Raw genomic sequence first — 16,040 nt, 5'->3', positions numbered from 1 at the left:
CAGAAAATCAAAGAAAAAAAGAAAAATCCTGAATCTCCAGTGAATAAGTTGGCAATGTATGCTAACCTGTTAATGGTCACTTGTAGTCACTTCTAGAGCTGTAGTAGACACATTGTTGACAGCTGGATGATAGAACCATATCTATGAGTGTGAAGTCTCACTGATGCTTGGATATTGATATTCCTTCTTATGTAAAAATGGGAGTTGTGAAGCTATCTAGATAAAATATCTGACAAAATAGATAAGATATCTGACAAAAGCTGGGTGTTTTTCAGTCATTCTGCCTACAAATAGGCAGAAAGATGCCATGCATTTCTGGAAAAGCTTTATGTGCTACCTATTCCCACTGATATCCAAGATCTTTGTTAGCTGTGGCAGTGCAGGAAGCATAATAATAGTTTAGTATCTAAATTCTAGAGATACACAGAACATGTGTCTTCACCTCAGAAAAATGTTGGTGAAATAAACATTTAATTAAGCTGTCTTGAATCAGCTACAGATGCAGGGAATGTGGTCCTCAAATGTCCCTTTTCAAGTGAGGTAGTGTTAGAAGTCTGCTCTATGCATTATAAATGCCAGATACCGTTCTAGTGTGGAGGTGCTCCTGGTACTCTGGAAGCAATAGTGCAGATCTTGTGAGTACAATACTTGCATGTTCTAGATAAACAAGGAATTCATAAAGTTTCTGTACTAAGTGTCAGCTGTTCATGTTTGAGTATGTTGTTGAAAGCTAACCACATGATCTGGACACAACTCTATTGTAGGGTTGATATTCTGCCAATAGACTTGTTTTCTACTGAGAACAATGGCAAACATCAGAAGTTTGTACTTCTGGCAAGTATTGTTACCAGCGTTGTCCTTTTTATTAGGGAAAAAGCCAAAATTGAGCATTTTTTGACTGAGTAAGCTGAAACATCTTGTGCCTAGTTTCCTGAGGCTGTCTATTTCTGCTGTGTTATTGGTATGTACTCATAGGATGTTCCATCACAGAACATGAGAAGACATGAAATTGAGTGCTGTCCTTACAGGCACTTCCCTTCAAATATATCATGTACATGTGCACTAAGCAGTGACTGATCCCAGTAACTGCAGTATAAGTAAATTTAACATTGTATCTGTAGAATGGAGGTTAATACTTCCAGTACAATGCCAGAAACTTCATGTACACCTCAAAATATACCAATCAAAATTGGAAGGGTATACAAACTGTTAGAAAGGGCCAGATGTTGTTAGTGCAACATGAATAAAGGTAGATAGAAAGATTGAAAAACACAGGACTTTTGTACTGCTTTTCAATAATATGTGAATGCCAGAATAAATAACTGTTACACTGAATAATTGCATGCAAGTTATATTATGAAAATAATAGTCCTCAGTGGCTGTTATGAAGATAGATTTTATACATAGATTGTGTTAAGGTCTACGCTGGAAAACCAGATGTTCGCATCACCTCACCAAGCCTTGAGGTAATGTAATCATAGGAATCATTTAGCCACTATCAGTAACAGCTTTGTCTGTTCACTGGGAGCTTCTGAGAGTTCATTCAAACTTAGTCACTCTTTTGCATGATTAAAATGAGCATGCAAAAATTTGCTTATTTTTCTTTATTTGAAGTTGTTTATGTAACATTTCCTCAATTTCTCAAAACCATTTTTGGATGTATAGGTGGACAGTATTGTTTCAAAGACTTAAGTAGTCAATGACTCCAAAAAAACAAATGTGTTGAAATTAATTAAATAAAATCCAATTTGATCACAAATCTACCTCCATCTCCTAGTGGATTATTACATGTGGTCTTCAATACTTAAAGTACCTTTATAGTGATGTGTTCTTTCTTGAGGAAAAAACATTTTTGTTTTACTGAATATGAGTCAGCCTTTAATCTGCAATCCAGAGATGCCATTCATTCTTCAGTTTAGTACCAAACAAAGTGTTACAAAAGAATACACATGGTGTATATAGTTGAGAGCTGTTGAAAAATACAGCCATTGCTGGTTCATATTAGCTTCAGCAATTATTTCACATCTGTAAAACTACTGGACTTAGAATGCTTTTCTTAAACATGTCATTTCAAACCAATTTTCATTTTAAATGGATGATTTTTGTATTACCGATGTAAATTTGGAAAGGGAAATTATGTCAAAGGGCAAAAAAACCCACCTCAGGAAAGGAAGTTTCTAAAACATGTTGTGGCTATATCTGGGCAAGAATATGTCGACCAGTTGTAAGGAATTTAGCAAACAGCAAAAATCAGGAATAAAAATGTAAACTCTAAGATTGAGTAATAGCAAAGCACAGTGATTTAAAAACAAAAGGTCTGCCTAACTGGTATGAATCTTTATCCTTTCAAATGAGGAAAGGGCAACTCCTGATGTTGCACCTAATTGAGAGTTCAAGCCAGCCCTTGAGGCTGGATGGCAGCTTTGTTTGCGTAAGACACATTCTCCCTGGCTAGTGCTACATTGCTCTTCCTACCAGAACAATAAAATCACTTCTGTCTGGCAGGGGTGGCGGTGTTTGGCACTTTTGAAATAACTTGCTTGAATAAATGATACTGTATAGATCCTTACTTTGCCCAGGTAGGTGGTATAATGTTAGCTATACAGAAGTGCTGCTGTGCTAGCAGAAGCTCTGTCCAAAAGAAGGTTATTTCTCTGTGTGTTTAGCTTAATCTTTCATATAAAGCAGCTTCACATCCCTTGTTCTGCAGGATAGTGATAACGCCTGAATTAATCCATTCCACAGTACTTACACCTGTGTGTCCTGCCCCAAAAGACTGGTTTCTGGCACAGGAGCTGATTGAAGCTGATTAAATGGTGAGACATGGCAGCTCACCATGAGTCTTGGTAGGAAGACCAGGGATGGCTAGAAATTGTGTGGACTGGTTCAGAATTATGGGTTGTGGAGTGTTAGGATAAAACAAAGCCAACATGTTAAAAATAACGTAGCAATATAGTGCTAGTAGTTTGTAGGAGTGTTCTCTAAGGGGAAATTGTGAAAGTATTTTTAGAAATAAAGGTGAACTTTTTACTGAGGCAAAGGAAGTGTTTACTTTTAAACATTAGATAGTTTAGTACTTGATGAGGAAGGTTCTGGAGTTCATATATAGCAACCTATTAAAATAATCCCAATTTCTTCATCTTCAAAATGTAGTGTTCTCCTTAAAGGGTGAAATTATTGACACTCTTAAAACAGTGGGCATTGTTTTCAAACTAAATATGTTGCTGCCCATCTGTTTGTAAAATCTAGTCTTTTTTGTTTCTTATCAACCCAGTGAATATAATGAAGTGGCTATAATAAAGAAAGAACAATTTAAACAAGCTAATTACTTGCTGCAGATAATATGAGGGTTTTTTTTGTTTTGGTTGGGTGTTTTTGTATGTGTATGTGTCTTTTTGCTATGTTGCTATGTGCCAGAGTTGGGTACAATGAGGGTGGTAAATAACTGGAACATTTGAGTTGTGTTTTCTATTGGGAAGCTGAAGTAGCTTAGTGTAGCATCAGGGGAAGGAAGAAATAAGAGATTCTTCAAAAAAGTTGTACTTCCTAAAGCAGCGTTCACCTTAGTATTGTGTAGTTTATATATCATCCTATGGATGTCTAGGCTATAGAGAGTCACAGACTAATCCTTCCTGCAGTTTGGATGAGAGTAACTAATTTTTTCCCAATTTTGCTGTATTTTATACAGATTTTGTAATTTTTAGTCAATTTCATGACAAATTGTTATTATTTATCAATTGTAATGGTTTTAAGTTGTTTTATGGTAGGCTTACTTGTGTGCCAGAACTCTGGAAGAGTCTCATTATCTTTGCACTACTACTTTTCTTCACAGTTTAAAAACTAAAAAATAACCCCAAACAAACAAGAAGTAAGATTTCAAAATAAGGAACTGATGTGATAATCTGATCATCTGACCTCAAACTTTCCAGAGTAGGAAATGGAAAATGTTTCAGAAGAGGCACTACAATAAAAGCCTAGCTGGGCTGAAATTAGTAGTTCATTTTGCCATTGATTTCAGAGGGGACATATATCATGCCAATGATTACAGAAGTTCTGAAACACATGATGTTACATGAAGATTCTTCCCTTGATGCTAGAAAAGATATGACATACAGAAAAAGGATATTTGAACAAACAGCTTTTCAGTGACTTCACTCATGAATTTGCATGTATTTGCACCTCATAATATTTATGAGTGTAAACAAAAATTTGTGTTTGTTTTCTTACTAGAAGCCCAGAGTGTGTATAGTGGAAAATACAAAACTGAGCTTTCACCTGGGGAGGGACTGAAGATGAGAGAAAAAAAGTGAAAGAGAAGAATGAAGCAATATTGTTCTGCCTTTTAAACAGACAGGCAGCTGTGTCAGCATACTGTAGAATCTTTTTAGGCCTTTAGCTTCTGGACATAATAAAATTCAGTCTTCACTAGCTTCTCTTGTCTCTAACATTATCTCTTTTCTTTTTGCATTGATGAGTTGAAGTGTTATATTATTAGAGACAAAAAATGGCATAATAAATCCTTCATCATGTCAATATGTGGCATCACAAAGTGGCAGTTTTATGTACATGCTGCAAGAATACCTGGTTTTCAGTGGTAGTTTCTATACATCAGATCACTCAAAGATACTAATTTCTTGCACTAGCTGCAACTGAGTGCAATCATCCAACCAATTCCTTACCAAGTGCCTGGTTTAGAGACAAGTATGTCATGTGGGATGGTGTCAAATGCTTTGCAGAGAACCAAGTAGGTGACATCAGTCACTCTTCCCAGACCTACTACTACCGCTGTAACATTTCATAGAAGGCCACTATATTTGTCAGGTACAATTTGCTCATAGTGAAGCCATGTTGGCTGTCACAAATCATTGCTTATTTTCCATGTGCCTTAGAATAGCGTCCAGGAGAATCTGCTCCATAAGCCTGCTGGATAGGAAGAGGAGACTGGTGGGCCCGTAGTCCCCTGCCTCTTATTTTTTATCCTTTTAATATATGGGGGTTATGTGTCCCTTTTGCCAGTCAGTGGGAACTTCCTAGGACTACCATGACTTCTCAAATACGATAGATAGTGTCTTAGCCATTCCCACTGCCAAATCCCTTGGTCCTGCAAATGTATGTCATCAAGTCCAATGGGCTTATGCACTTTCAGGTTCCCTAGATGGTCTTGAACCTGATCTTTTCCTACAGCACATGGTTCTGTGTTGTTGTCTCTCCAGCAGATATTGGGGTGGCTGAAGCCCCCCCTGAGGACCAGGGCTTGTGAGTGTGAGGCCGCTGCAATCTGTCTGTTGAGGGCCCCATGCACTCCGTCTCCATGGATGGGTGTGCATAGCAGGATTATGTTAGCTGCAATTGTCCTCCCTGTGCTCTCAGGCAGCTCTTCATCCACCCCCAGTGAAACTCCAGCTGGTCATTGACATAGAGGGAAACACTGCTTCCTTGTCTCCTTTCCCTGTCTTTCCTAAGGAGCCGATATCCCTCCATTCCAACACTCCAGTCACAGGAGTCATCCCACCGTGTCCCTGCCATGCCAATAAGATCCCAGCCCTGCACAATTGTATTGTCTCTGCTTGTTTCTCTGCTTTTAATTTTTTCTTTGTTTATTGTTTTCTTTGTTTGCCTTGTTTCATTTTGGGGTGTTTTCTTTTTCTTTAGGATGGTGAGCCAGTTAGATCAGGAGTGGCAATGACAGACCTTGCTACTGGGTTGTATACATATGGAGCAATTATGGCTGGTTTACTTCAGAGGTATAAGACAGGAAAAGGACTACACATTGACTGCAATCTCCTGTCAACTCAGGTAGGAGTTGTAAAAAAATTGCTTTTTGTTGTATAGATGTTTGAACCTAAGAATATAATTTGCATATAAATTAAAGTGCATTAGTTAGTATAACTAATGACAACACTAATAATGACATTAGTGATCATTCTCTTAACTTGCCACTCTGGTAGTGACCATTTTATATGACATGGTTATTTTTACTACTGCACTAAGTTTGGTTTTCACTTTTTGCAAAGGACTGCCATGTTCTATGAAAGCACAGGTTAATCAAAGTTTATAATATCACCGAGAATGTAACAGTTGTAGTGAGTAATTGGAGACAGACAAGCCTAAGTGGTGAAACCAATGTTGAAAGGAAGGCTTTGGCACTAGGTCACGTTACTTCTAGAGTGACTGAATAACTTATGCAAAATCATCTAGAATGTTAAAATATCACCCAAGTTTCAAAGTAATGTAATACAGGAGGTCTGCATTTTGGCTCTGGGGGTTAAAAGAACAAAGTAAGGTTGAAGATGCAGCATTTTTCCTAGGCATTAAAGGCAAAGTTGTTTTGTTCATGAAAGATATAGCATGTACTACCTATAATGAGAATTTTAACTCTCTTCTTTGAATATTTGAACACCACTGGTGCAATGATTTATCATTTCAAAAAGCAAGTGGCATTGATATGAGCTGCATATGATCAGATAATATGTTGTCTTGCTGATGTAGGTACTTGCTGTTACCAACTGGCACGTGGTACAGAGGAATTTTTGTTTTTGTTATAAAATGTACGTCAAAATTGTATGCAGTCTCCTTATTAAAGCAACTACAGTGCTCCATTGTTTTCATCCTTTTCTAATTGTATTTTTCTTCATGTTATAGCTGTCAGTACAGTTGAGAAATGACAGTGCCTGTTGTGCTAATAGTTGGCCCAGGTGTGAGCAAGAGGTTGAACACCTATATCATTGTAGGGTAACAATGACTGAGAGTAATGATTGAGTTTGCTCTAGTTTTAGTGCCTACTGCTTTTGTCTGAATAACTATTGAAATCAGAAAGGAGGGGAAATCCTTGCTTAAATCAATAAAGAACTTCTCATTTATTCCGGAACAAATGTTTGCAAGAAGTGAACTTAATTATACTTACATATATTTGCAAATGTTGTATCTGTATTGAAAAAATGTTTAGGAAAAAAACAGTTCAGAAAAATATTTTAAATGTGTATTAAATTCTTATTAAATAATTTGTAAATATATGGATTAAGGGGGATTTTATGTTTAAGGTATTGTAGTGTTATATATTATGGCAGCTACTTCTTGATCTTTTTAATTTCTAATTTTGTAAAAATACTTTTGATAATTTTTATTGATTTCCAGAGTAATTGTGGGAGAGGTGTGTGCATGTAATTCCTTGTTCCACTGGTTTTTGGCTTTTTTTTTAATGAAGTCTTCTTGATTATTATTCAATATTTTATCAAATGCTGAAAGCAAGAAGAGTTGAAGTTAGGTGTTTCTAACTTCGACTCACTTATTTTGTTACCTTGTCTTTTTAATATTTTTCCTTGATTACTGTAGATTTGTCCATGCACAGAAGTGCTCTTATATTGCAAAATTTCCACCTGAACTTCCACATCATCATCCTTTAGGCTACTCCTTTAACATGCACAAGGAGGAGATTGAAGACCTGGATAGATGTTGGTGAACAAAGCATGTCAAGCATGTCACATGGTGTTTGTCTTCTACATGATTAGTTGAAGAAGTGCTAAATAGTCAAGGAGGAGCTTATTAGTTTTTTTAGGTTTTTTTAAACAGTAACCCCTTCCCTTCTCATTATCAAATTATAGTTATTTAAAAGTTATTGAGAAATAATTCCATAAATGCACACTCTCATTGAAAAAGAAATGTTTTTATTTACTTCAGTGTTGGGTAAATGAAATTCAAAAAATTTGGTATATTGGCACAGAATATGGATAAAATATGTTATTCAGAAAACATCTCTTTTGTTTTAGATGACTCTGTTGCTTCAGTCCAAATTCAGTTTAGGGTGTTGGCCCAAGACTGTAATGAGAACATCTATTAAATTGGAAGAAGTATTTATGGATGAGGTTCTAAAGAAAAAAAACCCACCAAGATGTGGTTAATCCCATTAAAAAGATGTGTTACAATGAATGAAAAAAATACATAAGTGGTAGTTCAGTCTCTCTCAGAACATCTAGTTTCTTAGTTTGTTTTCTTTCTTTTTGTAAGACTGCTGGTTACTTATAAGTCTTTAGGGGGAGTGTCTCTACTAAGAAAGAGCAGTAAAAATCTGAAAAATAATGTAAATAAATAAAATTCGCTTGCAATACTTCTGATGGTAATGAGTTTTTTAAATAAAGTTAGACAATTGCTGTGATGCAATCAGGGTCTTTAAAGATACATGTTTCCAAAAAGGTTTTGGTTTTACCTCCCAACTAGGTATCTAAAGCTAGCTTTTCATCATGTGATGAATGTTTAAAAAGAAGGACTTTTTGAAGTTTCTCATGGATGTTGCCTAAAAAATAAGGAACCTAAAGTTTTAGACTTTCAGTTTACTAGGTTCTTGTTGGTGTTGATTAATGGTAGGATCTAGAGGTCAGAGACATCTTGATAACTTCTTCAGCAAGAGTTTCACTGAAGTGTGGTAATTTTTAATGAGAAAAAAAGGAATCTACTGTGTGTACTTAACCATCCTATTTGTAGTGTTTTGACAGCAGGATCTTTTAATGAAACTTCTTGGTTTTGCCAGCATTTCATGCACTGAGCCAATATAGCAGTGTGGTTGGATCTTTTGTTCATCCCTTCATCTGAACTGAAATTTGTGAACCTGGCCAATACATATTCATTGTTCAGTGTTGATGACTTTGATGATTTCACAAAGGAATAAAAACCCCAGGAGTTAAGTCACTCAGGTAATTAGAAAATCTTGAAAACGGTTTGGTTTGTTCTATACAGAAAACTTAGCATCTAAATGTCCTAAATCTAAATCTGTGTCTGTGCTATCACTTTTCTGCATGCCTTGCAGAAAAACAAGAGAATTTATATTCTTTTTTGTGGAGGGGAGGGCTGGAAAATGCTTTTGATGCTAATTTCCTGCACAGACATGCAAATAACAAAGAGCATTGAACTGAATTCAGCTGCCAACAAAGCTGATCTGAAACTTTTTAAAGAACTATCCCACTGACTGGCAAGTTCGTTTCATATTATCTGTGTAGAACCAAATTATAAGTAAGACTCTGTACTCTGAAAAAATATGATTTTTAGAATATCTTCAAATACGTATTTTTTTTTCAAATTCTGTATTTTAAACACTTACTACTACCAAAGAAGATTTCTTTCCCCATAACAAAATAGGATTCTAGCATTTTTCTTTGAATGAGAGATATGGTAACTCTTAGGATGTGGTTTTGTAGTGAGCACAAACTTTCTATATCTCTCATCTATAAACATTTAACCTGTGTCATACAATTCCTTTGAAATTTTTGACTTTTAGATGATTCACAGTTGTAAGCTCCAGATCTTTCAGCATCTAAATAGTGTCCTTTAGATGATACTGGTAAATAAGAAGGAAGTGGGGTTTGGATTTGGTTCCAATTATGCAATTGTGCCCTTTCTTCTGTTGTGGCTTAAAAAAAATCTCTTGGACGTTTTAATATCCTTCCTGTATTTAATTATGACCAGGCTCCAACAAATAGTGTAATAAGTTGGTTTCATTTGGATTAAAAATCTGCAAGAAATATATTGCATATAACATTTCTGCAATTTTGAATGTATTTTTTCCCAGATTCCACTGAGAGAAAAATATGGTTAACATTGTTTGTATAATATGATTGTTCATCAGACACTTCTCTGCTTCTAATTACTATGTTTTAGTTTATATTTGCCATAGCAAATGTCTTCTTAAAATGTTGAAGTGACTCTAGAAAAACCTAGAAAATTGGTATAAATGATTTTCTTTATTTCATTTTTGTTCTTAATTAAGCAGTTAGTTTACTGAGGGAATGATGAGAGTTAGAAGCTATTAGTTTTTATTTCTGCCTCACATTTTCCCATGATGATTCTGTTTAAGGCTTATCTATTTAAGGTGCTTTCAGTGCTATCTATTCAGGGCTTTCATGGCATGTCTTTTAGCAATTATTGAGTGCAGGTGAAGCTGGTAACAGTTCCATACTGCCTATAGGACATAGAAGGCTGAGAAGTAAGTCGTGTGGAAATATCAGTCTTGGAACTTAGTACTGCTCAGGTGTCTTCACTCTATCTTGTTGCTTCTCTGCTTGCTGAGAGTCATGAGTTGAATGAATACCAAAATACCAAAAGAAAAATCATCTGTTTTAGAGGTTATTGCTTCTGGTGATTTTGGAGGCCAGCTATGAGGACTGTTACACAGTTGTCTTGGTTTTGGGTATGGTTTGAATAAGTCAGTTTTTTACAAGCTTATAAAGCAGCATCTTTGCAAAACATAGTATTCTTAATCTCCATCATAATAAAAAATTGAGCATGTGCTGTATGGAGATGTTATTTTTTTCACTGTATAACTCTCATATGGAAAAATAACAAAATCTGTATTAATGTGAACATTTCTTTAAACATATACTGCACTTTAAACACTTCTTGGCTTGTATTCTTGACAATTTCCACTGAGGACAGCTGTATAACTAAGAACAGAATTTATCCCTCTGGGTTTTAAGCAGCCAGAATTTGATTGAATAGACCAGAAGACCATACAAACATGACAGTAACTCAATTTAATATTGGTCTCTGTGGAATTTGTGTTATGATTTCTAATGATTAGTTATGCAGTCATTGGTAGAACATCCTCCAACTGGATCTTGGTTTTATTTAGAGGCTTTCTTTACTCTGTAAACAGAATACATATTCAAATTGCTGGGGAATTTCTTCTTTAAATGCTACCTAACTGTAAATTCTCTGACTTTTGGTCTTTGCAGCCATTGTTCTTGTGCTAAAGAAACCAAGCCTGAATGAGTTTCAGCTTCACTTTCCTATGTTGATCTGTCTCTGATTAATTAGAGAAAGACTAGGAAGGAGATAGAAAAAAATATGCCCCTTTTTTACTAAAAAAAAAGGACACTGCAGTGGGTAGAGGAGAGAGTTTGAAGGTTTGAAGACAAAGGAAGACATTTCTTTAAATGAGTTTTTAATTTAGATGACCTTTAAATAAGGGTGCAATCTTGGAAATGGAATCAAGATGTTTATTACCAGATATTACCAGCAGATCAGATTTCAGAATCATGGTATTAAGAGAAGGATAACTTGAGTAAATGAAAAGAAAGGGGAATGATTTAAGCAACTAGTACCAGAATAAACACATTTAGTGTACCCCAAAATCTCACCTGCCCCTCTAAACTCATAGAAGTTTCAGAAGTAATTCTATAAGTTCATCAAACTAGGATAGAGCCTTTCAACACATTGTACTCCATTTTTTAGTGTAAATAACAAGTAATAGGGTTGTAAATTGATGGGAGAGGTTTTAGTTTTATGTCATGGAAAATTTTAAGTTAACAAGACAGCTGATTTTTATGTGCTGCTGAACCTCTGGAAATCTAATAAACCTTAACAAATGTGGCATTTTTGGGTATGGTGATAGAACTCTAGCTAAGGTTTCAACACTGCTTAGTTTGATTTCTTCAGAAAACTCTTATTAAAATTTCGCTGTAGATTATAATTTATCTTTTTAAAAAAGATAAAGGATGATGCTGAAACACATTTGAAATAATGACTTCCTTTGGTTTTCCTGCTGCCAGAATTTCTGTTTGTATTCAGCACAGTGTTGTTTCTCTGTTCAGGATTGGTTTTTGCTAATCAGTTAAATTGCAAACTCTTTAAAGAAGTGACATGTGGTTAGGCCAAAAATCACAACTTATTACTTACTATGTTATAGTGAAAGCTATAAAAAATGTCTTCAGACTCTAGTTTAGGACTTCTAAAACAGGTATCCATTAAATTGCATAAAAGTCATAGAATCATCAAGCTTGAAAGAGACCTTTAAGACCATGAAGTCCAGTTGTCAACCCAGAACTACCACTACAACCCCTAAACCACTAAATCACATGATTCAGATCAGCCACCTCTTAGACGTCTCCAGGGATGGTGGCTTCGCCCTGGGCAACCTATTCCAATGCCTAACACTGAAATTTTTTTTCCTGGTAGCTGAATCTCCTCTATCTCAGCTTAAGGCCATTTCATCTGTAAATTATACATTATAGTCCTCTCACTGCAGGTCCAGGAGAAGAGACCAGACCTCACCACAACCTCCTTTCAGACACGTTTTCCAGACCTTTCACAAGCCTTGTTGCCCTGCACTGGCCACACTCCAGCACCTCAATGTCCTTTGTAAAGTGAGACACCCAGAACTCAACACAGTACTCGAGGTGTGGCCTCACTAGTGCTGAGTACAGGGGTGATCTCTGCCCTGGTCCTGCTGGCCTCACTGTTCTTCACACAGGCCAGGATCCATTGATCTTCTTGGCCACCTGGGCACACTGCTGGCTCATACTGAGCCAGGCCCCTGCCTGCTGAACAGCTCTTGGGCCGCTCCTCTCCACGCTTGTAGGGCTGCATGGTTGTAGGCCTACCTGAATGCAGGACCCAGCACTTCCCTTTTGTCCTCATCATGTCCTCAGCCTGTCCCCATTTCCCTACTCTTGAGCAGATCAACACTCCCACCCAGCCAGTGTTTTCTGCAAATTCACTGAGGGTGCCCTGAATCCCAAGGTCTGGATCATCAAAAAGGATGTTAAACAGGGACCAGCCCCAAAACTGAGCCCTGGGGAACACTGCCAGTGACCCATCACCAGGTGGATTTAGTTCCATTCACCGTAGCACTCCAAGCCTGGCCATCCAGACAGGTTTTTATTAACTGAGGTGTTCACCCATCTAGGAGGATGCTGTGGGAAACTCTGTCAAATGCTTTACTGAAGTCTAGACAGAGTACATCCACTGCCTTTCCCTCATCTACGCAGTGGGTCACTTGTTCATAGAATCGGATCAGATTGGTCAAGCAGGACCTGCCTTTCATAAATGCATGTTGGCTGGGCTTGATCCCCTGATTGTCCTGCATGTGCCATATAATGGCACTCAGGATGATCTCTTCCGTAAACTTGGTTGGAACTGAGGGCAGGCTGTAGTTCCCTGAATCATCCTTCAGCTACATGCTTTAGATTTGCTAATTTCCAGTCAGCTGGGACTTCTCCAGTTAACAAGGATTGATGTTAGAAGATTCAGAGTGGTTTAACAAGTTCTTTTCCTTCCCTTGCTACCTTGTGAAGGTAAAGATCAATGTGGATATAAATGTGGAGGTGGATTAATGTGACCATAAATGTGAGTGTCTAGTCAGAGTTCAGTTATTTGTAAAAATTCATTGCTTTGCTTTGAATGAGTTTGGTAGTACTAGATTTTTCTAATAAATAGATTTGAAGTTATTTTTATTCTAGTTTCCTCTGTGATAAATCATTTTTGGTTTTTTGTGATACGACTTAAATATTTTTGTAGATTGATTAAAGAATAAATTCCTTCCTCAGAGTATAATTTAAAATGTTGCTGCTTCTTAAAAAGCATTATGTAGAAGTGCTGTATTTTGACTCCAGACTCATTGGTAATAGTCAAGTCAAACAGAACTTTGGACCACATTTCTCTGACTTGCATGCTGTGTAACAGCTTAGTAAATGAACTACATCTGCAATGTGAACAGCATTAAAATGCTCAAAAGAGCTTTATGGCCATTGCTTAATACTGCAGAGGCACAGAAATTATAATATTGTAAAGCATCGTATTTCAAACATTTCATTCAATTGCATGGATTTGTTTCTTGTGACATCCCTGTAGTGCATTAGCATCATTAGCATCATTAAATAAAGGACAGTGAATGGAGATTTTCAGCCATTGTTGTTCTGCCGAGGTAATACTGTGGTGAATGGGAGATTTCACTGTGATAACAGGCAGACAACATTTGCACATTTCTCGCACAACCAAATAGGCATGACTTCTTTCTTTACAACCCTCCCTATATATCAAATGAAGTCTAAAAATCTACCTGTTTGCACTGCTTCAGAGCAAGCTATTGAAATTGCTGTTGTATTTTATTTTTTTAATTTGTTCACTACAGATAAGATGAAAATGACCATGTCAGTAGACAAACACACCTAAGTTTCTTTTTTTCATGCAAGTATTAATGCTGATAAATGTAGAGAACAAAAAGATGAGTGATGTAAATGGTTAGACATATGCATATTTTCATTGTAAATGGCACTGTTCCTATCATAAGATCGAAAGTGAAAAGTGCCTTAATACAGCATGTTTTGGATGTTGAGAGCTTTCCATGAAAAAGAATCTCTATTACTGATTAAATAAAAAAATAGTATCCTTCACAAAGCATGTATTAAATCCAGTTTGGAGCCTCTGGATATTACACAACTGCAAACAAGAACAAAAATTGCTATAGTTATTCTGATGCCTGTCTTCACAGGTAATTAAATTTTATATGAGCAAAATCTGTTTGTCTTTATCATATTTTTTTGCTTTCTTATTTCCATTCTCAGTCGTCAAATATAGCTATTATTTTTAAATTAGAAAAGAATAATTTAGGTTGGAAAAGAACTTTTAAGATCATCTAGTAATTCAGCACTGCCAAGTCCAACACTAAAGCATGTCCTTAAGTGCCACATCTTTTAAATACTCCCAGATATAGCCCCACTTCCCTGGTCTGCTTGTTCCAATGGCTGACAAATTTTTCTGTGAAAATCTTTTTCTTATTATCTAATCTAAACCTCCTGGGTTTAGAGGCCTTTTCCTCAAGTCCTATCACTTGTTGCCTGGGAGAAGAGACTGGCTCCCTCACTTCACTACAGCCTCCTTTCAAGAAGTTGTAGAGAGCAATAAGAGTCATGTCTGAGCCTCCTTTTCTCCAGTCTGAGCAATTCAAGCTCCCACAGTGCTTCTTATAAGACTTGCTCCACATCCTTCACCAGCCTCACTGCCCTTCTCTTCAGCACCTTAACATCTTTTTGGTAATGAGGGGCTCAAAACTGAACACAGGATTTGAGGCTGCACCAGATCTGATTATAAAGCACTGCCTTGGTCCTGTTGGCCACACTGTTCCTGATACAGGCCCAGATGCCATTGTCCTTCTTGGCCACCTGGGCACACACACTGGCTCATGTTCTACTGTCAACCAGCACCCCCAGGTCCTTTTCTGCTGTGCAGGATCCAGCACTTCTTGTGGAACCTCATACCAGTGACTTTGGCCCATTGATCCAACCTGTCCACGTCCCTCTGCAGAGCCTTCCTACCCTCCAGCAGATCAACACTGCCGCCCAACTTGGCATTGTCTGCAAACTGACTGAGGGTGCATTGGGTTCCCTTGCCCAGTGTGTTGTTAAAGATGTCAGACAGAACTGGACCAAATACTGAGCCCGGCAGAGCTAGTGACCCGCTGGATGTGGCACCACTCACCACCCCTCTCTAGGCCCAGCCATCCAGCAAGTTTTTTTAACCAGCGAAGAGGGCACCCATCCAAACTATGAGCAGAAGAAGACTGAGAAAATGTCAAAGGCTTTACTAAAGTCCAGATAAACAGCCACAGCTCATCCATTTAGTGAGTTACCTTGCCATAGAGGATCAGGTTGGTCAAGTAGGACCTGCCTTTCATATACCTATACTGGCTGGGCCTGATCCCCTGTCGGGCACGTGCAACATGACGATCCTATGCCTGAACCTTTAGGTGTTCCTTCGTGTAGAATTTGCAGTCTTCCTAGATTCCTTTGTCCTACAGGACTTCTCAAGGGACTCTCCCAGCCAATCTCCTAAACAGGCCAAAGTCTTCCCTCTGGAGTTCCAAGGTAACTGTCCTCTCCTTTGTTCTGCAACAATTAAAAATTCTATCATTTCATGGTTGCTATGCTCAAGACAGCCTTCCACTCCCACCCAGAATTTCCTCTGTGTTCACAAACAACAGGTCCGAGGGCTCTTTCCCTAGCTAGCTCTCACCAAGTGCATCAAGAAGTCATCTTCCACACACTCCTGACTCCTGGACTATTGCCTATTTGTTGTGTTGTATTTTCAAGACATCTAGTGTGCTGAAGTCCTTCATGAGAGAAGGGATAGCAATTGTGAGACTTCTGCCAGCTGGTCATAGAGTATTCCATCGTCCCTTTATTCTGGTTGAGTCGTCCATAAGACTGCCACCAGGATATCTGCCCTGTTAGCCTTCTTGATTCTTACCCATCAATACTCAACCCCATCCTCACCAT

General features: G+C 37.5%; 1 protein-coding gene across 3 annotated transcripts in view; it reads left to right on the top strand.

Annotated features, from left to right (window-relative positions):
- Nucleotides 1–16,040, top strand: part of SUGCT (succinyl-CoA:glutarate-CoA transferase) — a 309,674-nt gene that overhangs the window by 39,761 nt on the left and 253,873 nt on the right. For all 3 annotated transcript variants that reach the window (XM_063158278.1, XM_063158287.1, XM_063158295.1), the window contains exon 8: nt 5,653–5,796. In XM_063158278.1, coding sequence (XP_063014348.1) covers nt 5,653–5,796 — 144 coding nt within the window. The remainder of the gene's footprint in view (nt 1–5,652; nt 5,797–16,040) is intronic.

The sequence above is a fragment of the Melospiza melodia genome, chromosome 1, assembly GCF_035770615.1.
Source record: "Melospiza melodia melodia isolate bMelMel2 chromosome 1, bMelMel2.pri, whole genome shotgun sequence".
NCBI classification, from domain to species: Eukaryota; Metazoa; Chordata; class Aves; order Passeriformes; family Passerellidae; genus Melospiza; species Melospiza melodia.
This window is presented reverse-complemented; position numbering and strand designations above follow the sequence as displayed.